The sequence below is a fragment of the Dendrobates tinctorius genome, unplaced genomic scaffold (genome assembly GCF_039654945.1).
Source record: "Dendrobates tinctorius isolate UK_male_01 unplaced genomic scaffold, ASM3965494v1 ptg000087l, whole genome shotgun sequence".
In the NCBI taxonomy this organism is placed as follows: Eukaryota; Metazoa; Chordata; class Amphibia; order Anura; family Dendrobatidae; genus Dendrobates; species Dendrobates tinctorius.
The window spans coordinates 10,032,242-10,057,867 of record NW_027361755.1 but is presented as its reverse complement, the minus strand read 5'-3'; the positions used below and the strand labels follow the sequence as shown (position 1 = coordinate 10,057,867).

The 25,626-nt window shown below is 44.4% G+C and overlaps 1 protein-coding gene and 1 long non-coding RNA gene across 4 annotated transcripts in view; one reads left to right on the top strand and one right to left on the bottom strand.

Moving 5' to 3' along the window:
* Window positions 1-25,626, bottom strand: part of IPCEF1 (interaction protein for cytohesin exchange factors 1) — a 575,254-nt gene that overhangs the window by 172,519 nt on the left and 377,109 nt on the right. For all 3 annotated transcript variants that reach the window (XM_073585732.1, XM_073585734.1, XM_073585733.1), the window contains one exon: window positions 13,820-13,878. In XM_073585732.1, the coding sequence (XP_073441833.1) occupies window positions 13,820-13,878 (59 nt within the window). The remainder of the gene's footprint in view (window positions 1-13,819; window positions 13,879-25,626) is intronic.
* LOC141098158 (uncharacterized) overlaps window positions 1-25,626 on the top strand; it is a 143,183-nt gene that overhangs the window by 4,256 nt on the left and 113,301 nt on the right. The window lies entirely within an intron of this gene.

Below are 25,626 nucleotides of genomic sequence, written 5' to 3'. Positions count from 1 at the left end.
GGCGTCAGTTGGGTTTCCCGCAGGATACGGCGATTCTGCGTTGGATCGGTAAACATGGGATGGTCTGGAGGGGGGGGGGGATCTCAAGTGGTCCTGGACTCCCCCATGGTGATTTCAAGTGGATGGGGTTTAACCCCTCAGCGACCGCCGATACGCCTTTTAACGGCGGTATTTAAGTGTACATAAACCACGGCGCTGTGGAGAAAGTGAATAGCGCCCCCAGTGTCGGATTTTCTCCAGGGTCTCAGTTGCCGAGGGTAGCCGAGACCCCAGAGAACATGAATCAGTCGGTTTTTATCGACCCTGCTTTTGCGATCGCCGTTATAAACCCTATAACGGCGACCGCAAAAAAAAAAAAAGCCGCGATTGTGCATTAAATTTCTCTTTCCTCTGATGTGATCACACATCAGAGGAGAGAGAACTAGGGTCCTCGATCCGCCCCGGTACCTCTCCGTGGTCCAGGGTCCCCTCCCGGTGGTCCCGCGTCCCGCCGGCGTCCTCCGGAGGGCGCCGCCATCTTGGATTCGGAGAAAATGGCGGGCGCATGCGCGGTGCGCCCGCCGGGAATCTGCAGGCTGCGGCTGGCAGATTCCATTCATTCATTTTGATCACGATGATAAACTATCATCGTGATCAAAATAAACAAAATAGTACATAATCCCCCCGATTATCACCCCCTTAGTTAGGCCAACATAACGAAATAAAGAAAATATTTTTTTTTCAGTTTTCCATTAGGGTTAGGGCTAGGACTAGGGTTAGGGTTGAGCTAGGGTTAGGGTTGGGCTAGGGCTAGGGTTAGAATTAGGGTTAGGATTAGGGATTAGAGTTGGAATTAGGGTTAGGGTTGGGATTAGGGTTAGGGGTGTGTTGGGGTTAGGGTTGGAGCAAGAATTGAGTGGTTTCCACTTTTTACCAACTTTGGGGGTCTAAAAATTGGGTCTAAAAAAAAATCACTTTTGTGGAAATAAAAAAGACTTTATTTTCACGGCTCTGCGTTTATAAACTTCTGTGAAGCGCTTGGGGATTCAAAGTGCTCACCACACATCTAGATAAGTTCCTTAGGGGGTCTAATTTCCAAAATGGGGTCACTTGTGGGGGGTTTCCACTGTTTAGGTCCATCAGGGGCGCTGCAAACGCAACATGACGCCCGCAGACCATTCCATCAAAGTCTGCATTCCAAAATGGCACTCCTTCCCTTCTGAGCTCTCCCATGCGCCCAGTGGTTCTACCCCACATATGGGGTATCGGCGTACTCAGGAAAAATCGCACAACAACTGTGGGGGTATGATTTCTCCTGTTACCCTTGTAAAAATCAAAATTTGGGGGCGAAAATATCATTTTTGTGGAAAAAAAATGGATTTTTTATTTTCTCGGCTCTACGTTATAAACGTCTGTGAAGCACTTGAAGGTTCAAAGTGCTCACCACACATCTAGATAAGTTTCTTATTGGGTCTAGCTTCCAAAATGGGGTTACTTGTTGGAGGTTTCCACTGTTTAGGCACATTAAGGGCTGTCCGAACGCAACATGGCATCCGATCTCAATTCCAGTCAATTCTGCGTTGAAAAAGTCAAACGGCGCTCCATCCCTTTTGAGCTCTGCCGTGTGCAGAAAAAGTGGTTTACTCCCACATATGGGGTATCGGCGTATTCAGGAGAAATTGTACAACAAAATTTGTGGTTGATTTTCTCTTTTAACACTTGTGAAAATAAAAAAAATTGGTTCTGAAGTAAATTTTTTGCAAAAAAAAGTTAAATGTTAATTTTTTCCTTCCACATTGCTTTAGTTCCTGTGAAGCACTTAAAGGGTTGATAAACTTCTTGAATGTGGTTTTAAGCACCTTGAGGGGTCTAGTTTTTAGAATGGTGCCACTTTTGGGTATTTTCTGTCATGTACACCCCTCAAAATGACTTTAAATATGATGTGGTCCCTAAAAAAAATGGTTTTGTAAATGTTGTTGTAAAAATGAGAAATCGCTGGTCAACTTTTAACCCTTATAACTTCCTAACAAAAAAAAATTTGCTTCCAAAATTGTGGTGATGTAAAGTAGACATGTGGGAAATGTTATTTATTAAGAAATTTGTGTGACACATCTCTCTGATTTAAGGGAATAAAAATGTAAAGTTTTGAAATTGCAAATTTTTCAAATTTTTTGCCATATTTCCATTTTTTTCATAAATAAACACAAGAAATATCGAAGAAATTTTACCACTAACATGAAGTACAATTTGTCATGAAAAAACAATCTCTGAATCAGCGGGATCCATTAAAGCGTTCCAGAGTTATAACCCCATAAAGGGACAGTGGTCAGAATTGTAAAAATTGGCCTGGTCATTAAGTTGCAAACTGGCTCTGTCGCTAAGGGGTTAAATAATCCCGTGGATGTGATGATTGTTAATCGATTTTGGTTTGACTGGGTTGGTTACTATTTGCCTCTGAGTTGGTGCATAGCGGCTGGGGGTAAGACTAAACCTGGAGGCCAAGGTGGAATTTGCATAGCTGCAGTTTATCTTTTTTGGGGCTTCGAGGACCATCCCTCCTAGGAGGATATTGTTGAATTTGTTTCTAATTTAATGTTCAATAAAAGGCTGCTGTGGCCATTTAATCCAATTAGAGTCTCATATTTTTCTTTGTAAGGGGGAGGGTTAATAGGTGAAAGTAAGATTTTATAAGTTAAGGGTTAAATGGGTGATTACAAAGGCTCACCTGAGTCACATGTACCCCCTTACGTCAAGCCGTCTCTACATGGATGTTATGTTGAGAGTAACCAGTATAATGAAAAAAAAAAATGCCATCCGTACAGACTCGATGGAATTCTAAATCTAAATTCTTGGCAGCCCTGGATTTTTTTTTTTATATTCCTAGTGTACATACTTCTTTTCATTCGTAACAACAGCAGCATATATCCTTGGACTTATTACTTTACCTACCTCCAAATTACTTTTGTTTTGATCACTCCTCATCCTTCCTCCTTATTACATTGTCTTTAGTATAAAGATTGTACTCTGTTTTATATAAACTGCTTTATATAATCAGTCATAATTAAGATCCATAAGAATACTAATGTACTTATGTGTGGGGAACTTCTTTGGGGACTACATTTGATTTGCAAATATTTTTTTTTCTAAATAAAAACTTTTAGTAATAAAAAAAACTGTACTCACTTCTTGGCTTTCCTACAGTCCTCAACTCCCAGACATAACTTCAAACAACTTTTTGATGTGATAGGTGCCATAGAATGAAGAGGAGTGCGGGAACAGAGCGAGTTCAGTGTCTGTACGTGTAGTCTCGGGTTATTGCTGAGATCTACTTTGGTTTGGGGTCTGTAATCAAGGGTGAATCAGACCTAAAAATATTCATTCTCAGTTCCTAGGGCAGCACCACCTAAAAATACAGCCCTGATTGTGAGTGACCATCAAGGTGGATAGAGTGAAGACTGTACTTGCATTTTTGTGAGAGGCTTGATGTGAGGTTAGTAAAGTCATGAGTCCAACTCCCATGAGTTTGTGGCAGGTGAAGAGCAGAGTCTCTCTACAAGGCCGGAGTCACACTACCGTAGGATACGGATGAGTGCTATGTGAAAAAAATAGCACTCGGACCAATGTTAATCTATGGGGCAGCTCCCATCATCCATTATTTTCTCGGCTGTATTATACGTGCGAGAGAAATCGCAGCATGCTGTGATTTGCACCGTATTACGTCCAAGACTCTCCAATACAAGTCTATTGGCGCGAGATGTAAAGCAGAGGTGTCCACGCTGTACAGTGCTGAGCCCACTGAGCCATCGGCAAGTTCTCCCGCTCTGCAGTGCGCTCAAAGATGGTGAGAAAAGCCTCCATGTCGTCCTCAGGTGCCATTTTCCTCAGAGCTGAACGGACCTTGTACCGGGCTTCCGATCAGTATGTGGTGGCTGGGGATCTTGCCTCTTGCAGAGCCACAATCTGCTGCAAAATTAAATTGTTGGCTTGCTGCTGCTTCTGTAGCTGCTGCTGCTGTTCCTCTTGCAGCTTCTGCTGTCGCTCCTGCGAGGCGGCCAACTGTCTCAGTATTTCCTCCATCTTATCAGTCGGCTTAAGCTGCAGCTTTGCAGGCCTAATATACGACATGCAGCACGCTTTGGGTATGCCTCAATTCACACTGCCCGCATTCTCCAAACATATGTAAAGCAGCAGTGTCCATGCTGTACAGTGCTGAGGCAGTGACCCAAGCCAGTTCAAACAAAAATGTGTTTATTGTCCAACTCGCACAGTGCTCAGCATGCTTGGTTCCTCCGGATCGCAGCCGGGTAAACAAAACGACAGTCCAGGGCAGTTGCCGTGAGCGACGCACTGCTGGGTATACAGGGAGGGTTGCCAGACCCTTTGGCTCTGCTGGCCCTGTGTTAACTCACACAGGGCGTGCTCTGCAGATCACCTACTCTGTTTCTTCTCCAGAGCAACACTGACAAAATCAACCCTCCCTCTAGGGTTTTTTTTTTCCTTTTCCGACCTGTGGCCATAGGCCACTCATAAGACCTGGGCTAGAGAGAGGAAACGGACCGGACCCCACTACCTTCCTGCAGTCCCTTTAAAAAATAAAAGCCCATACCGGGTTTTCCTAAACAAACTCCTTGGTCCAAATAGCTTGACCAGGTTCGAACTTACTTTTATTCTGCCCTGCGAGTCACAGACGCGTTGCTGTGATCACAAGGCACTCCAGCGGATCTAATGCATTTCAGAGCACATCCTGGGGGACACATAGCGACCCTCACATATGACACCGTATTCCTCTGCCCGAGCCTCCCGCTGCTGCTGTTTGGTGATAGAGCCATTTATTTTAACCTGTCCCCCGGCTGTGTCCTTGGCCAGTGCCAGAGGGCCCTCTGTTGGTACGGCAGGAGTCGCCTCTGTGACCAAACATTCCCGGTCCTTCCAGGCCTTTAGCAGGTTTACATGGTACAGCTGCTCGGGTTTCCTTTTTCCGGGTTGGTAAACTTTAGAATTCACTTCCCCCACATCTCATAAGGCCCTTACCACTTGGCCATGAGTTTACTCTCTGGGGTGGGTACTAGTACCAACATCTGGTCCCCTTCTTTAAAGGTCCTGACTGTGGCCCTTTTATCATATGTACGGCTCTGAGCGGCCTGCGCATCCAACAGATGCTCCTTCACTATGGGCCGCACGACCGCAATCCGATCCTGCATTTTTGACACATATTCGATAACATTCTTATGGGTTGTGGGCTCTTGTTCCCAAGTCTCTTTGGCTACATCCAGCAGTCCCCTCGGGTGCCTGCCATACAGTAACTCAAATGGGAAGAACCCCGTGGACGCCTGCGGTACCTCACGGATGGCGAACATGAGCTAGGGTAGTAACATGTCCCAATCCCTTCCATCCTTGGCAACCACTTTTTTAGCATGGCTTTGAGGGTCTTATTAAACCTTTCCACCAACCCTTCGGTTTGTGGATGATACACCCATGTACGTAGCTGATTAATTTGAAGCAACTTGCAACAGCTCCTTGGTCACCTTAGACATAAAAGGGGTTTTCTGATCTGTCAAGATCTCCTTGGGTAGCCCAAGGCGACAAAACATAGCAAACAGTTCCCGGGCTATTAATTTAGCCGAGGTGTGGCGGAGTGGTAACGCCTCTGGATATCGGGTGGCAATGTCTACGACTACCAATATGTGTTGATGACCCCCGGGCAGATTTTACTACTGACCCCAACAGATCCATCACAATCCGCTCAAAAGGTACCTCTATAATGGGCAGAGGCACCAATGGGCTCCGGTAGTTCGTGGTGGGTGAGGTCAGTTGGCACTCCGGACACGTCTCACAATACCTTTGGACCTCAGCGTAGACACCTGACCAGAAGAAGCACTGCAGTATGTGCTCCTGAGTCTTTTTGGCTCCCAAATGCCCTCCCAGAATGTGAGTGTGAGCCATGCCGAGCACCACCCGGCGGTAGGGCTGAAGCACTACCAGCTGTTTTGCCACCTCACCCCTGATTTTCTCCACCCTGTACAGTAGCTCCTGGTTGATTACCATATGTGGGAACTCCATCTCCGCACCTGGTTGCTGAGCCACCCCATTTATCTCAATTACTCTCTCCCGTGCCCAAGTGGGATCCAGGAGCTGAGCTGTCCCAAACTTATCAGAGGACAACTCTAGTTCAGGTTCGGTGGGATCTCCTCGACCTCTCCTGCCAATACCTCTAAGGGAAGCCTATCAGGGTTACATCCTGTCCCTAGGTTGGCAACCCCTATGGCAGGTATCCTTGACTCGGCGTCTTCAGGTTCAGTGCACAGAATATCATTGTCCCTGAGAGGGTTAACTCTGCTCTCCCACAGGGACCAGAACAGAGGCAAGTCTCTTCCCATTACAGTCCCATATGGAAGAGTCTTTACTACTCCCACCACATGTTTTACTTCCCCACACAGGGTGGAGAACGTGACCTCCGTGGTCCGGTACTCTTGGTGGTCCCCATGTATGCACACCATCCCCACCTTACGCCCATCAGGACTGTCCCCAGCAACCAGGGACCCATGCACCATAGTTACCAAACTCCCTCCAAGAGAGCGTCCCTCTGGTACCCATTAACGAGTACCTGGCACAGATGACATTCAGTACCAGCAGGGTTTGTAGAGGCAGTGCAGACTAGCTGGGCATACATTGACACCTGGCGGGTATACCCGCATTCCATGGGTTCGGTCATTAGGGGGCAATTAGTAACCACATGTCCAGGCTCTTGACATCGCCAACACTTAAGAACTGGGGCACGAGGGAACCTTGGGGCCATGTTAGGGGACACGGGGCGGTGGACACTCTCCTTCCGAGATATCCCCTCAGTTCGGGCACGATCCGTATGGGCCTTTGTGGAGGGATGTGGATTTTTCCCAGGCTCCTGAGCTGATGGGGCCTTACGTGACAGCCGAAGTGGGGCAGTGTCCCGTATAAAGTCTTGAGTGGCTGTATACCGCTCCACCAGTCCTACCACCTGGTCCAGAGTGCCCAGATCCCCTTGCCCCACCCAATGCTGTATGGTGGCTGGCAGGGCCCTCACCAGTTGGTCGCCCACCACCCTCTCTACCATCTGGATCGGGGTTAGAGTTTCAGGCTGTAGTCATTTTTTGTACCAGTTGCAGTAGGTCATAAGCTTGAGACCAGGCTAGGCGAGTGTCAGAAAAGGACCACTGGAACACCCGTTGGGCCCGCACATATGTATTAACCCCCAGTCAAGCAAGGATCTCACCTTTCAGATTCCCATAGTCCAGGGCATCGTCCAGACTGAGGTCCAGGTAGGCCTTTTGTGCATCTCCCGTCAAGAAGTTGGAGACCACCTCAGCCCATTGAGCCATCGGCAAGTTCTCCCGCTCTGCAGTGCGTTCAAAGATGGTGAGAAAAGCCTCCATGTCATCCTCAGGTGCCATTTTCCTCAGCGCTGAACGGACCTTGTACCGGTCTTCCGATCAGTATGTGGTGGCTGGGGATTTTGCCTCTTGCAGAGCCACAATCTGCTGCAAAATTAAATTGCTGGTTTGCTGCTGCTCTTGTAGCTGCTGCTGCTGTTCCTCTTGCAGCTTCTGCTGTCGCACCTGCGAGGCGGCCAACTGTCTCAGTATTTCCTCCATCTTATCAGTCGGCTTAAGCTGCAGCTTTGCAGGCCTAATATACGACATGCAGCACGCTTTGGGTATGCCTCAATTCACACTGCCCGCATTCTCCAAACATATGTAAAGCAGCAGTGTCCACGCTGTGCAGTGCTGAGGCAGTGACCCAAGCCAGCTCAAACAAAAATGTGTTTATTGTCCAACTCACACAGTGCTCAGCATGCTTGGTTCCTCCGGATCGCAGCCGGGTAAACAAAACGACAGTCCAGGGCAGTTGCCGTGAGCGACGCACTGCTGGGTATACAGGGAGGGTTGCCAGACCCTTTGGCTCTGCTGGCCCTGTGTTAACTCACACAGGGCGTGCTCTGCAGATCACCTACTCTGTTTCTTCTCCAGAGCAACACTGACAAAATCAACCCTCCCTCTAGGGTTTTTTTTTTCCTTTTTCCAACCTGTGGCCATAGGCCACTCATAAGACCTGGGCTGGAGGAAACGGACCGGACCCCACTACCTTCCTGCAGTCCCTTTCAAAAATAAAAGCCCATACCAGGTTTTCCTAAACAAACTCCTTGGTCCAAATAGCTTGACCAGGTTCGAACTTACTTTTATTCTGCCCTGCAAGTCACAGACGCGTTGCTGTGATCACAAGGAACTCCAGCGGATCTAATACATTTCAGAGCACATCCTGGGGGACACATAGCGACCCTCACATATGACACCTGTCACTGCCTCACAGAGATAAAAACGTATTACACATGAACCATGCGTGTGACTTGCGAGAAATACGCACCGGTGTCCTTAGAAAAGCCAGAAATTCAGTGCGGTGTACAGTAAAATCACACTGACAGCTTACAATAGGATAGAATACATGTATACACATAGTATATCTATATATATATATCTATATATATATATATATATACATGTCAGTGATACACACATATATATATCTTTATATTTCATAGAGATTTTGCTAGCAAAATAGGCATTATTAACCGGGCTTAATGTCATCTTACAATACAAAGGTGACATTAACCCCTTATTACCCCATAAGCCACTGCTACACGGCAATGGGAAGAATCATAGAATGGTAGAGTTGGAAGGGACCTCCTGGGCCATCTGGTCCAACCCCCTGCTCAAAGCAGGATTCGCTAAATCATCCCAGTCAGATGTCTGTCCAGCCTGTGTTTGAAGACTTCCATTGAAGGAGAACTCACCACTTCTCATGGCAGCTTGTTCCACTCATTGATCACTCTAACTGTCAAAAAGTTTTTTCTAATATCTAATCTGTGTCTCCTGCTATTCAGTTTCATCCCATTGCTTCTAGTCTTTCCTTGTGCAAATGAGAATAAAGATGATCCTTCTACAATGTGACAGCCCTTTAGATATTTGTAGACAGCTATTAAGTCTCCTCTCAGTCTTCTCTTTTGCAAACTAAACATTCCCAAATCCTGAAACCTTTCCTCATAAGACAGGGTTTGCAGACCGGTCACCATTCTGGTCACTCTTTTCTGAACTTGCTCCAGTTTGTTGATGTATTTTTTTAAAATGTGGTGCCCAAAACTGGACACAGAAGAGAGAGGATAAGTGCCGGAATTGCCGCATCTTGCAGATGTGTCTTTTCTGGGGTGGCTGGGGGCAGATGTTTTTAGCCGGGGGGGCAATACCCATGGTCCCTCTCTAGGCTATTAATATCTGCCCTCAATCACTGGATTTCCCTCTCTGGCGCAGAAAATTGCGCGGGAGCCCACACTAGTTTGTCCCGTGAATACATTCTTTTATTAAGCACCTACAACTACAAAATTTTACACACAGACACTACTGACATTATTAGTGACTAACATATATAACTGATATGTAATGGTTTACTGTATGTAAATCATGTCTCATATCCTGTCGGGTTCTGCAATGATTTTACAGAAGCTGACAAATTAATTATCGGCTATTCGTCTATCTAGCTCTGTATGAAGTATAAAGACATATTTATACTGTATATATATATATATATATATATATATATATATATATATATATATATATACACTCACTGGCCACTTTATTAGGTACACCATGCTAGTAAGGGGTTGGACCCCCTTTTGCCTTCAGAACTGCCTCAATTCTTCGTGGCAGAGATTCAACAAGGTGCTGGAAGCATTCCTCAGAGATTTTGGACCATATTGACATGATGGCATCACACAGTTGGCGCAGATTTGTCGGCTGCACATCCCTGATGCGAATCTCCCGTTCCACCACATCCCAAAGATGCTCTATTGGATTGAGATCTGGTGACTGAGGAGGCCATTTGAGTACAGTAAACTCATTGTCATGTTCAAGAAACCAATCTGAGATGATTCGAGCTTTATGACATGGCGCATTATCCTGCTGAAAGTAGCCATCAGATGTTGGGTACATTATGGTCATAAAGGGATGGACATGGTCAGCAACAATACTCAGGTAGGCTGTGGCGTTGCAACGATGCTCAATTGGTACCAAGGGGCCCAAAGAGTGCCCAGAAAAAATTCCCCACACCATGACACCACCACCACCAGCCTGAACCGTTGATACAAGGCAGGATGGATCCATGCTTTCATGTTGTTTACGCCAAATTCTGACCCTACCATCCGAATGTCGCAGCAGAAATCGAGACTCATCAGACCAGGCAACGTTTTTCCAATCTTCTACTGTCCAATTTCGATGAGCTTGTGCAAATTGTAGCCTCAGTTTCCTGTTCTTATCTGAGAGGAGTGGTACCCAGTGTGGTCTTCTGCTGCTGTAGCCCATCTGCCTCAAAGTTCGACGCACTGTGCGTTCAGAGATGCTCTTCTGCCTACCTTGGTTGTAACGGGTGGCAATTTGAGTCACTGTTGCCTTTCTATCAGCTCGAACCAGTCTGCCCATTCTCCTCTGACCTCTGGCATCAACATGGCATTTCCGGCCACAGAACTGCCGCTCACTGGATTTTTTTTCTTTTTCGGACCATTCTCTGTAAACCCTAGAGATGGTTGTGCGTGAAAATCCCAGTAGATCAGCAGTTTCTGAAATTCTCAGACCAGCCCTTCTGGCACCAACAATCATGCCACGTTCAAAGGCACTCAAATCACCTTTCTTCCCCATACTGATGCTCGGTTTGAACTGCAGGAGATTGTCTTGACCATGTCTACATGCCTAAATGCACTGAGTTGCCGCCATGTGATTGGCTGATTAGAAATTAAGTCTTAACACACAGTTGGACAGGTGTACCTAATAAAGTGGCCAGTGAGTGTATATATACACACACACACACACACGTGTGTCTCACTGAATACACTGTATATATGTTTTCAGGAATATTTGAGGCAATTGATCCATTATATGTCCATTTTGCAAGCCTGCGAGAAAATCTCACCATACGGATGCCAAACGGATGTCACACGGATGCTTAGATGCGAGAAAATTGCATCCTCGCATTGCACACGGATAACATACGGATCACTGTTCAGGGAACATTTCTGCGAATCTCGTCCATGTAAAATGGAACGAATTTTTTTATATGTTGTATGTGACGACGGCCCTAGTGAGTGTAAAGTCTGAAAAAAATTTAGAGAACCATTGGAAAAAAATGATTGCAATGAACAGCAAAACTCTTTTCACAAGAACTTTAAAAGGTATGTTCACGCATAGGTATGTAATTACCTATCTACAGGATAATTTTATCAATAGCACATCAATCAGGCTCCAATACCTGTCACCCCCACTGATCAGATGTTTTTTGCCCTGCCGAAAAAAAACAGTTTGAGGCTGTGTGCACACGTCCGGAATTCCCGCTGATTTTATGCGTTTTTGCCGTGTTTTTTTTTTCAAAACATAGTGTTTGACTAGTGTGGCCAACTTTTTACTATTGAGGCTGCCTATGCAGCATCAGTACAAAGCTCACAGACAGGGAAAAAGAACTTAAAAATCCTGTAAATTTTTGCAAAAACACATCATAGAAAATAGCCTCAACAAACCTTGTCCAATGACTAATGCACTAGCAGGATGCAGCAGACTCCCAAAGATAAAGGCTGGAGCAGCGCAGGTGCCCACCACTGATGAGAACAGCCACCCTATCACTATAGCAGTGATAATGAAGGTGTTAGCTGCCTAGTGGAAAAAAGCACACAGATGGAGCTTGCTTAGGACATAAGTCACACAGGAAAGTGTGATGCCCAGTGTCTGGATGACAGCCTATTTAAAAATGCCTATAATGGAAAGCGGGCTGTTCAGCTCCATCAGTGTGCTTTTTTCCACTAGGCAGCTAACACCTTCATCATCACTGCTATAGTGATAGGGTGGCTGTTCTCATCAGTGGTGGGCACCTGCTCTGCTCCAGCCTTTATCTTTGGGAGCCTGCTCCACCCTGCTAGTGCATTAGTCATTGGACAAGGTTTGGTGAGGCTATTTTATATGATGTGTTTATGCTGCATCAGTAGTAAAAAGATATAAAGTTAAAAATAATTAAAAAAAAATAAAAAATTGTGTTTTTCCCACCTTCCGGCGTCCCACGCAACATTCCCGATCCTCACGATGCTCCCGGCAAGTCCCGTTCCCAGTAATGCCTTGCGACAATGACCTTTGATGACGTAGTGGTTTCGCGAGATCGCTACGGTATCGCGAGACCGGGGCTTCATCAAAGGTCACAGTAGCGAGTCATCCCTGGGAACGGGACTTTCTGGGAGCATCGTGAGGATCAGGAATGCTGCATGGGATGCCGGAAGGTGAGAAAGCCACCATTTTTTATCTTAATTCTCTTTTTACAGGGATATGGTACCCAGGGCCTGGAGGAAAATCTCCTCTCCTCCAGCCCTTGGGTACCATCCGCACACTTTCCCCTTACTTTGCGCATGATGGCCATAGCCACATGTGGAAAGTAAGCGGAACAATGCATTCCTATGTGTGCGGAATTTCCGCGATTCCGCACAAAGAATGAGCCTTCTGCCTTTTTTTCCGTGATGCGATTTTGCAGCGGAAAAATACGCAGCATTAGCACAGCATGTGCGGAATGCCATTGAATACAATGAGCTGCTTATTTTATGCATTTTCGCAGCGTTTACGATGCAAAAACGCATAAAATCGAGGGGAATTCCAGATGTGTGCACTCAGCCAAATGCTGCGAAAACGCATAAAATAAGCTTCCCATTGTATTCAATGGCATTCCGCACATGATATGCCTATGCAGCATCAGTAGTAAAAAGATATAAAGTTAAAAATAACAAAAAATAAAAAATCGTGTTTTTATCACCTTCCAGTGTCCCTCGCAGCGTCCCCAGGCCTCAGCGATGCTCTCGCCAACTCCCGCTCCCAGTGATGCCTTGCGACAATGACCTTTGATGAAGTCGCGGTCGCTACGTCATCAAAGGTCATTGTCGCAAGGGATCACTGGGAACGGGACTTGCCGGGAGCATCGCGAGGATCGGGAACGCTGCGTGGGATGCCAGAAGGTTAGAAAAACACGATTTTTAATTTTTTTTATGATTTTTAACGTTATATCTTTTTACTACTGATGCTGCATAGGCAGCCTCAATAATAAAAAGTTGGTCACACTCGTCAAACACTATGTTTGACGAGTGTGACCAACCTGTTAATCAGTTTTCCAAGCGATGCTACAGATCGCTTGGAAAACACTAGCATTCTGCAAGCTAATTACGCTTGCAAAACGCTAGTTTATTGATGGAAATACGCGGGAATTACGCATGCGGAATTCTAGTGTATTTCCCACCGCAGGGAGTTGTGGAATTCCCGCCGAAATTTCCGCTGCAATTCAGCAACGTGTGTACATAGCCCGAATGAAGCATTGCTCCACAGCTCCATTTAAAGTGTAGTGGTCAAAGATGGCCGCTGATTGTCATTGCAGAAGCTGTAGGAGCTGTACTGCAGTAGCCAGCAGAGGCTGCTGCACCTTGAATAGAGCTGAGCTCTGGAGCTCCATTCAGAGTGTTTAAATTCAATCATTGTTGGAGCATAAAACAGCCATTTGGTGTAGGCAACTCCAAACAGAACCCATTAATCTACCATTGATTCACTATCCTGTAGATATTTCATCAAATACCTACACTCAGACAACCCTTACATTTCTGCATACTTAATTACAAATATTTGATGACCTGCTTGAAAACTTCAAGAAAGCTCCTGTAGAATATGAAAATGCTGCAATAACAGGATGACAGGTCAATTAGTTTAGCACAATAAGTCATAACATTTTTCAGTGCCACACATACTAAGGGAGGTGTTTCTGCTCCTACATCATGATCATCATGTTCACTTTCACTCCAGCAATCTACAAGAGAGGTAAAAGAGAGAGTCTGTTAGATCACTGATTTTCAAGTACTGCTGCTGGGTAGAAACATTCTGTCATTTCTGTCCTGGACTTATTACGCAATGCAGTATGATAGGCCTTTATTAAATTTAGCAAGAAAAAGGGAGAGAATTTTGGAAGGCTAAAAATATATTATATCTAAAGCCAAACGCTGGAACAATTTTTTTTATAATCCACTTTTTCCAACAGTCCTAGAGTGAATTTACTTTAATGTGACCCTCCATCCTGGGACTCAGCGTGGCTATAAATTTCATTTAGTACTGACTGTCACCCTAGTTGACTGTAAAGTCACCATAGCTTGGGTGTCAGTTTGCCAATCGTTGCCTCCTTTGCTCAAATTGGTGTTTAATTCCTCCTGCTTGCAAGATGGCCGTTGCACTGGCATGGAGATTGCAGTGTAAGTATAAAGCATGCCTTCCTTGCCTTTCCTGTGATATGCTATAACAAAGGGAGGAGAGGCATGTTTTAGGCTTAACACTCAACTTCCCATGCCACTGGGGTGGCTATCTTGTAAGCAGGAGAAAAGTAACACTGATAAGAGCAGAGAAGTCAGTGGTTGGTCACCACATCAGGTGAGTATACTTGTAGAAATGTACTAGTTTATACTTCCAGAGTGAAGGGTCACTTTAACGTTATTTTTAGAACAATGATATGCATTTGGTTCAAAGCCACAACCTATGTACCTGGCAGTGGAACTTTTCTGTTTCTCTGTATTTAGATTTTAGTGTAACAAGGCGGCATGAGGGCAGTTAAGAAAAGACAAAAAGTTTGAAATTGATTTTAGTAAATGTTTCAATATCATACCTCAGAAATGAGAAGCTCCTCATAGTAATAAGCAGAAAATTGATTAGCATTTAGATTGTAGTAGTCCCATCATCCGGCTAATGTGTTGAATGTAATATATATATATATATATATATATATACATACATACTACATATATACAACATTCATACAACATACATACATACTACATACTGTATATACTACATTCATACTACATACTACATACATACTTCATATATACTACATTCATACAACATACATACATGCATATGTGGCACCCCTAGGGGTATTTGCCACAAAAGTGGGATCACCACAGAGTTACTGACACAAGACACAAACAAGAATAGGAACACTGCATTACCACCTCCGGCCAGAAGGGGGAGCTCCAGAGACTCCCCTATATCAATTCTGACCTGAGGAAAAGTAGTCAGTTATTCCCAGGAGTTCAGATCTGGAGGGTCAGAGTGTGAGGAGCAGTATCAGGCTCCTGAAGGACTGACTGACAATTTCAGGGCCAACAGAACACCGGTCTGAGGAAAAAGGGACAGAGAAAGAGGACATTTTAAGAACCGGGTAGCACTAATTACTACCCAGAACAGGCGCAGAGACGGATACCGGATCCGTGGCTGCATTCATTATATATAATACAGCAACCGGAAAACGTGAGGTGATACCAGCCTCACTAGGGTCAGACGCAGCAACAGATGTAGAGTTCAGCGGTACTTCCGGAGGGGGTAAGAAAAGGAAAGGACTCGAGTTGCCCATTGAATCAAGACCCGGAGAGGACAGATTGGGCCGGCAGCCAGTTCACACACAGCAGCAGGGCCACACAGAAACAGCGCAAAATAGGAGGTAAAAGCCCCGGCAGGGCCAGAGTAACCCAAAAGTTCCCATACAGACTCCGGTGACGGGACTTATTGTAACCCCCTATTTGTTGAAGTAAACTGGTTAACCGGTTCCAGTGTCTCAGACTTTCATTTGGACAGTAGCCATCTACCCAAGATTGGGAGCATTACCGCTGAGAGAATCCGCTGCTGAACAAGTAAGTGCCCATGCTCTTCAAGTCCCCTCATAATACCCCTTTTTGCACTGTGCATCGCCTGAGGCCACAGCACCGGGTCAAGCCACCCGTGACATTCCCCAGAGGTGAAGCAAGGACACCACCGATCCGGTGCTGGGTATTCTATGGTCTCCCGGGCGTCACAAATTGGCGTCACGAACAGGATTCACCGTGCCCGCTAACCGGGTATTGTGTGCCGTGATTTGAGCCCAAAATTGTGAAAATTCGGAAAAAGACCTAAAATTGACTTTATTAGAGAAAAATTGCTGTCCCCATTGAGAATCATTGAAACTGACTTTTTCCCATTGACTAACATGGAGTTAAAATGGCCGCCAGCCTCTGAGGTAAATACCTCATAACTGCCAGGGCGTGAGACTGCTGTTTGAACTGCGCTACAGCCTGAACCCTGATCTGACAGAAAAATTTCAGAATCCGCCATTACAGAGCGAGTGGCGAGCGGGAGCAAGAAGGGGCGTGTCATTGTGGGCGGCACTCAGCTGAGTGCTCTGACGCCAGAGGAAGGGGAAAACGAATCCAGCTGCACAGCGGAATGATTCTACACTATCCCGACGGAAGCAGAGGACCGAAAGGGTCCAGATTAACTAAGGGGGCACAGAATGTCGCAGCACGGGGACACTGAAGCACCCGGCGACGCAACTGCAGCTGAAGGGCAGAATGTAAACAAAGCGCCCGATGGTACAGCGGCGCAAGGAGCATCGCTCATTATGCCGCTGCTGATGCCATATACCCCAGGCACCCCGTGGTATCCGTGGTATGAAGGTAAGCCAAATACCCTCGATGATTTTAAGGAACAGATGCTGGCCCATTTCAACATATTCCCCATGCCAGAACAGCAGCGTGTTGGGTATCTGATAGCACAGTTAGGAGGCAATGCCAAGCGGGAAGTCACAGCATGGGCAGCTGACCTCAGAGACACTGTTGAACGTATATTTGTTGGATTAAAAGCAGCATTTGAACCCACAGCCGGTGGTAAAGCTAAAGCACAATTCTTTAATTGCAAACAGAAAGCCAATGAGGGCGTGAGAGACTTTGCCTTAAACCTGCAGGAAGCCCTTAAAGCACTTACACTGGCTGAACCCATTTTTAACACCGGAGCGGATAAGCTGCTAAAAGATCAATTCATTGAAGGACTCTACGCCCCTTCCCACAGGGGTCATGTGAGCATGCTAGCTTTTAAAGACCTTGAATTGACATTTGCCCAGTTAAGAGAGAGTGCTATACGTCTCCAGCTGGCAGAGGCACCTTGGGATCAGGATCCTGCGCACCCCATGGCAGAAGCATCTCAGCAACCGGGTGTACCAGTGACATCAGCTATGTCCGGGGCCAGTGCTAAGTCCCTGGAGCCCAGCACCAATGAGGCTCTTCAACAAAAGCTTGACTCTTTAACTGATGTTGTTGCTTCAATGGCTAAAACCATGCAGGAGATGAGAGGACCCCGGATGGAGTTGGCGAACCGTAGAGAGGATGTTCCATGGATGAGTCCCCGGAGATACCCAACGTGGAGAGGACGACCCAGCGACCGCTACCAACCGGATGGACAGCCCATCTGCCGCCGTTGCCAGCAGCCAGGCGACTTTGCACAAGATTGTGATTTAAACAAGGATCCCCTGGGAATGCGGGCCGCTTCACAGGAATGAACTTTCAAGGCCCAACACCTTGGCACGACAAGTACATCGGAGGACGTCCTGTTATCCCTATTGTGCTGGACGGAATCCCCCTCAACGCTTTGCTGGACACCGGTTCCCAGATTTCATCTATACCATATATCCTTTATAAGAGGTACTGGGCTGATGCAGATATTGATAAAGGACCCTCTGATGTTGGGCTAGATATATGGGCCAGTAATGGTAAGTTGGTACCTCAACTAGGATTCCGAGAGATGACTGTAAAGATTGGTAAAGTAGAATTGAAGAAACAGGGTATAATTGTTGTTGATGTTGACCGGCGGAACTGTGAACCAACTGTACTGATAGGAATGAATGTGTTAGAAAACTGCTTTTCCGAAGTTATTTCTGTCTTACAGCAAATTGTTGAAACTGCCCAATCCTGCCAGCAGAGAGTTCTCCAGAGGGAAATAAAAGTATTGATGCTAAAGCAACAGGTAGAGGTTGCAGGTGGAGAAATCGGCAGTGTGAGGGTAAGTGATCCAATGTCCATTGTAATCCCACCAAAAACAGAAATGCTGGTATGGTGTAGAGCAGCCATTGGTACAAAGGGACGAAATTATCAAGCCTTAGTAGAACCAGTGTACACTGACAGTAGGCACACTATACTCACGGCAAGGGGGGTAGCCGAGGTACACTGGGGACGAGTGCCGGTACGGCTCTTGAACTGTGGAGAGGAAGAGGTCACCTTACCAAGGTATGCTACAGTGGCAAAGCTATATACTGTTGACAACAATGCCATCACGACCATTGGGCCCTTAGAACCAACCTGTCAGGTGGAAGACAACGGCTCAGATGGAGAATTGGAGGATTGGTGCCAACAGCTGCACATGGGCACAAATTCAACCCCTACCCATCAAAAACAAGGGGTGTATAGGCTAGTGACGGAATATGAACAGGTCTTCAGTAAACACCCATTGGACTTCGGACGGATAAAAGGGGTAGAACACACAATCCCCACTGGTGACCACCCACCAATAAAAGAAAGATATAGGCCCATACCGCCCATTCACTACCAATGTGCAAAAGATATGCTCAGGGAGATGAAACAGGCTGGGGTAATAAGAGACAGCTGTAGCCCCTGGGTGGCCCCTCTAGTGATTGTTAAAAAGAAAGACGGAACCATGAGAATGTGCGTAGACTACCGGCAGATTAATAACATTACCCATAAAGACGCCTACCCCTTGCCTAGGATAGAAGAGTCCTTATCTGCTTTAAGATCTGCTAATTATTTTTCCACCCTAGACTTAACAAGTGGGTATTGGCAAGTCCCTGTGGCTGAGAGAGATAAAGAAAAGACAGCATTCACCACACCAATGGGTCTCTGTGAATTCAATTGTATGCCGTTTGGACTCTGCAACGCACCCGGTACCTTCCAGCAGATGATGGAATGCTGCCTCAGACACAAGAACTTCGAGACCGTCCTCCTGTACCTGGACGATGTGATCGTCTACTCAAAAACTTACGAACAACACTTACAAGACCTGGCAGAAGTGTTCGAAGCCTTATCCAGATATGGCATGAAGATCAAGCCATCCAAATGTCACCTTCTCAAGCCAAAGGTACAGTACCTGGGACACGTTGTGAGTTCAGAGGGAGTAGCACCGGATCCTGAGAAAGTAACCACAATAAGGGATTGGCCAAGGCCCACCAGTGTGAAAGAGGTGAGGCAATTCCTGGGACTGGTGGGCTACTATCGCAGATTCATAAGAGGGTTCACGAAGTTAGCAGCACCCCTACAAGACATCCTGGTAGGGCAGACGAAGAAGCCTTCAAACCGAAATCCTCCTTTCCAGTGGAGTGATGAGAGGGAAGACTTCTTTGAGAAGCTAAAGAAGGCATTAACAGGAGAAGAGGTTCTAGCATACCCAGATTACCATCAACCCTTCATCCTCTACACAGATGCCAGTAATGTGGGACTAGGAGCCGTACTGTCTCAGAAGTAGGGAGGCAAGGAGAAAGTCATTGCCTTTGCAAGTAGGAAGCTCCGGCCTACTGAAAGAAATCCGGAAAATTACAGCTCCTTCAAGTTGGAACTACTGGCAGTAGTCTGGGCTGTGACTGAGCGTTTCAAACACTATTTGGCCACTGCAGAATTTACCGTCTATACTGACAACAACCCGTTGACCCACCTGGATACGGCTAAATTAGGTGCGCTAGAACAGCGATGGATAGCCCGGTTGTCCAATTACAACTTCGTGATCAAGTATAGAGCAGGCCGCAAGAATGGAAATGCCGATGCCCTATCCCGGATGCCACACTTGAGGGACGTGGAAGAAGAACCGGAAGAGCTTGAAGTGATTGAGCTACCAGCCTTCCATCATCCCAAGGCAAAACAGCATTAGTCAAGTACCTACCAGAAACAACAAGAGGTGAATTTTAACCCGTTGGCACACCATAGATGGGCTGACACACAAGATAGCAATCCGGCTGTGAAGTTGGTGAAAGAACTGTTGACTGAGCAAAGTGCATACCCCGATGAGAATGCTCCAGAAGAGACGCATCAACTCTGGAAGGAGAGAGGCAAAATGTTCTTGTACCAAGGGAAGCTCTGCAGAAGGTACACTAATCCAAAAACGCATGAATTGGTCTGGCAGATCATCGTGCCTAAACAAGATGTGAAAATGGTCCTAGAGGCTTACCACAATGGTGCCGGTCACTTCGGATGGAAAAAGCTCGAAGTACTCGTAAGAGAAAGATTTTATTGGGTCGGAATGAGAAAGTCAATTGAACAATGGTGCAGAAACTGTGGCCCTTGTAACCTTAGAAGAAAAGATCAAAGGAACCAAAGAGCACCACTGCAGCCCATAATCACCAAGCAGCCACTTGAACTTGTTGCCATAGACCACGTGAAGTTGACACCAAGCCGGTCCGGCTATGTTTATGCCTTGACCATTGTGGACCATTATTCACACTTCTTGGTAGTAGTACCCGTAAAAGATCTGACAGCAAAAACAGCAGCCAAGGCGTTCCAAACGTACTTTTGTAGACCCCATGGATACCCAGAACAGGTACTCACAGACCAAGGTACAGCCTTTGAATCAGAGATCTTCAGAGAATTTTGTAATATGTATGGTTGCAAAAAGATCCGGACGACGGCCTACCATCCACAAACAAACGGCTTATGCGAAAAGATGAACCATATTGTAATAGATCTACTGAAAACCTTACCAGAATCGGAAAGAAATCAGTGGCCGGAGAAATTGCCTGACTTGGTAGATCTATATAACCATGTCCCGGTAAGCTCCACCAACTGCACCCCAGCTTACCTTATGCGTGCAAGACCAGGCCAACTACCAATCGATCTAGAAATGGGAATTCTGAAACCAGACGTAGATGTTCAAGACTCAAATTGGGATACCATACGGCAAAAGCAGTATCGCCAAGTACAAGAAAGTGTGGAAAGAAGCCTTCAGCAAACTAGAGAAAGACAAGAGTGAACTTTCAACCAGAATGCTCTAGCAACCCCATTAAAACCGGGTGACCAAGTGCTCAAGAGAAATCGTCGTACCAATAAATTGGACAATCAGTGGGAAACCGTTCCCTATACAGTTTTACCAACAAGAGTGAACAACCCAAAAATGTGCCTTATCAGCAAAAACGGAGGACTAACATCAGTACTAGTATCTAGAGACAATCTGAAACTATGTCCGGAAACATTGAAAGAGCCAGAAATTATCCAACCGGAACCAGAAGTCATTCAACCCATACAGGTTCAACCTGCTAAGGAAGAGGAAGAAGTGTATCATACCACATTAGGAGACTTTCCTAAGACATGGCCAACCTACTATGGCTCAGTAATAGTTCTAGTGATGGCCTTTTACCCAACACCAGAACCAGTAGTACCAGAAGCCCCAAGACAAGAAGTTGACCCCGTACCACAAGAAGTCCCAAGACAGGAAGAACAGATTCCTGGTCATGGTGATCTCATTCACGGTGGACTTGCCAACCCCAATTGTGGAATTATCTTTAGCAGAACGGGCAGACACCATATTAGCAGTAGACCGTAGTACGCCACCTGAAGAGACACCGTTATTACGTAGAACACAACGTAGTACTCAGGGTCAATTACCGGAAAGGTATACGGATTACCAAATGTGAATACCATTTATGAGAATTGAATATATGTTATGCCATTTATAGTTGAACAGAAAATCTAGCTTAGCCATTTGTTATCAGTTTGCAACATTTAAGCCCAGTATCTATGGAGACTCTTCTGTATGAACTTCTTGCATATTCTTGAACTTTCTTTTTGAACTTTATCTTTAGACTCTGTTGGAAAAATGGAACTAAATTCCTGGACACTAATTGCAGTGCCTTTCCTAACAAATAAATAACCCTCAAGGATAGAACTGTATTAATGGACGCTATTTGAAGTGACTTTTTACAGAACTCTATTTTTGATCTTTGAATGGTTTTTGTAACTTTTAATTTTAAGACTCTGTATATATTAGTTGTTATTTCAAATGCTTATTGTCCCACAGTCCCGGAGTACTGTTCTTAACTAAGGGGGAATGTGGCACCCCTAGGGGTATTTTCCACAAAAGTGGGATCACCACAGAGTTACTGACACAAGACACAAACAAGAATAGGAACACTGCATTACCACCTCCGGCCAGAAGGGGGAGCTCCAGAGACTCCCCTATATCAATTCTGACCTGAGGAAAAGTAGTCAGTTATTCCCAGGAGTTCAGATCTGGAGGGTCAGAGTGTGAGGAGCAGTATCAGGCTCCTGAAGGACTGACTGACAATTTCAGGGCCAACAGAACACCGGTCTGAGGAAAAAGGGACAGAGAAAGAGGACATTTTAAGAACCGGGTAGCACTAATTACTACCCAGAACAGGCGCAGAGACGGATACCGGATCCGTGGCTGCATTCATTATATATAATACAGCAACCGGAAAACATGAGGTGATACCAACCTCACTAGGGTCAGACGCAGCAACAGATGTAGAGTTCAGCGGTACTTCCGGAGGGGGTAAGAAAAGGAAAGGACTCGAGTTGCCCGTTGAATCAAGACCCGGAGAGGACAGATTGGGCCGGCAGCCAGTTCACACACAGCAGCAGGGCCACACAGAAACAGCGCAAAATAGGAGGTAAAAGCCCCGGCAGGGCCAGAGTAACCCAAAAGTTCCCATAAAGACTCTGGTGACGGGACTTATTGTAACCCCCTATTTGTTGAAGTAAACTGGTTAACCGTTTCCAGTGTCTCAGACTTTCATTTGGACAGTAGCCATCTACCCAAGATCGGGAGCATTTCCGCTGAGAGAATCCGCTGCTGAACAAGTAAGTGCCCGTGCTCTTCAAGTCCCCTCATAATACCCCCTTTTGCACTGTGCATCGCCTGAGGCCACAGCACCGGGTCAAGCCACCCGTGACATTCCCCAGAGGTGAAGCAAGGACACCACCGATCCGGTGCTGGGTATTCTATGGTCTCCCGGGCGTCACACATACTACATACATACTACATATATACTACATTCATACAACATACATACATGCATACTACATACTACATACATACTACATATATACTACATTCATACAACATACATAGTAAATACTACACATACTACATATATACTACATTCATTCAACATACATACATACTACATACATACTTCATATATACTACATTCTTACAACATACATACATGCATACTACATATATACTACATACATACATGCATACTACATACATACTACATATATACTACATTCACACAACATACATACATACATAGTACATACTACATATGTACTACATTCATACAACATATATACATGCATACTACATACTACATACATACTACATATATACTACATTCATACAACATACATAGTACATACTACATACATACAACATGCTACAGACATACTAAATACATACTACATACATGCTACATACAATACATTCATACAATACATACATATAGACATACAGTACATATAACAGAGTACATATTCACCATCACTTGTCACTTTGTTCCCCGAAGCCAGTGTCATCTATAAAAAATATGAAAATAATAAACAAGCGATATACTCCCTGATCCACAGAAATCCACGAGTGTCCCACGACGATCTCCCGTGTAGAACAGCAGCATCAGCTGATGCGACCGCTCTCTAGGGGCCCCAGGAATACAATGATGGGAGGTAGGTATCCTTCCGCACTGTATTCCTCCGCCACTGTAAAAAAATAGTCCCTAGTCTCACTTTTGGCATTGCTGTGTGAGATAGTTCCCACGCAGCTTTTGCCATAAAGTGAGACCAGTGAACTATAGTAACCTCTCAGTGATGCAGTGCAGGAGATAGTCGTGGGACTCTCGTGGATTACTGCGGATCAAGGAGTACTGTATATTGCTTGTTTGCTTTTTTCATATTTTTTATAGATGACACTGGCTTTGGGGAACAAAGTGACAAGTGATAGTGAGTATGTACGCTGTTATATGTACTGTATGTCTATATGTATGTATTGTATGAATGTATTGTATGTAGTATGTATGTAGTATGTATTTTGTATGTCTGTAGCATGTTCTGTATGTATGTTGTATGTATGTAGTATGTACTATGTATGTATGAATGTTGTTTGAATGTAGTATATATGTAGTATGCATGTATGTATGTTGTATGAATGTAGTATATATGAAGTATGTATGTTGTATGAATGTAGTATATATGTAGTATGTATGTATGTTGTATGAACGTAGTATATATGAAGTATGTATGTAGTATGTATGTATGTTGTATGAATGTAGTATGTACTATGTATGTATGTTGTATGAATGCAGTATATATGTAGTATGTATGTAGTATGTAGTATGCATGTATGTATGTTGTATGAATGTAGTATATATGTGTTATGTATGTAGTATGTAGTATGCATGTATGTATGTTGTATGAATGTTGTATATATTAAGTATGTTGTATGTATGTATGTTGTATGAATGTAGTATATATGTAGTATGTACTATGTATGTATGAATGTAGTATATATGTAGTATGTATGTAGTATGCATGTATATATGTTGTATGAATGTAGTATATATGTAGTATGTACTATGTATGTATGAATGTAGTATATATGTAGTATTTATGTAGTATGCATGTATGTATGTTGTATGAATGTAGTATATATGTAGTAGGTAGTATGCATGTATGTATGTTGTATGAATGTAGTATATATGTAGTATGTATGTAGTATGTATGTATGTTGTATGAATGTAGTATATATGTGTTATGTATGTAGTATGCATGTATGTTGTATGAATGTAGTATATATGAAGTATGTTGTATGTATGTTTGTTGTATGAATGTAGTATATATGTAGTATGTACTATGTATGTATGAATGTAGTATAAATGTAGTATGTATGTAGTATGCATGTATGTATGTTGTATGAATGTAGAATATATGTAGTATGTAGTATGCATGTATGTATGTTGTATGAATGCAGTATATTTGTAGTATGTATGTAGAATGTAGTATGCATGTATGTATGTTGTATGAATCTGGTATATATGTGTTATGTATGTAGTATGTAGTATGCATGTATGTTGTATGAATGTAGTATATTTGAAGTATGTATGTAGTATGTATGCATGTTGTATGAATGTAGTATATATGTAGTATGTATGTAGTATGTAGTATGCATGTATGTATGTTGTATGAATGTAGTATATATGTAGTATGTATGTAGTATGCATGTATGTATGTTGTATGAATGTAGTATATATGTAGTATGTATGTAGTATGTATGTATGTTGTAGGAATGTAGTATATATGTAGTATGTATGTAGTATGCATATATGTATGTATGTTGTATGAATGTAGTATATATGTAGTATGTACTATGTATGTATGAATGTTGTATGAATGTAGTATGTATGTAGTATGTATGTATGTTGTATGAATGTTGTATATATGTAGTATGTATGTAGTCTGTATGTATGTTGTATGAATGGAGTATATATGAAGTATGTATGTAGTATGTATGTATGTTGTATGAATGTTGTATATATGTAGTATATATATATATATATATTTTTTTTTTACATTGAACACATTAGCTGGATGATGGGACTACTACTGTCCCATCATTGGCTAATGTGTCAATCACTGTCATTGTAGCAGGCATAGCCCGATGGGACTTGTAGTCCCATCAGACGATGCCTGCACAC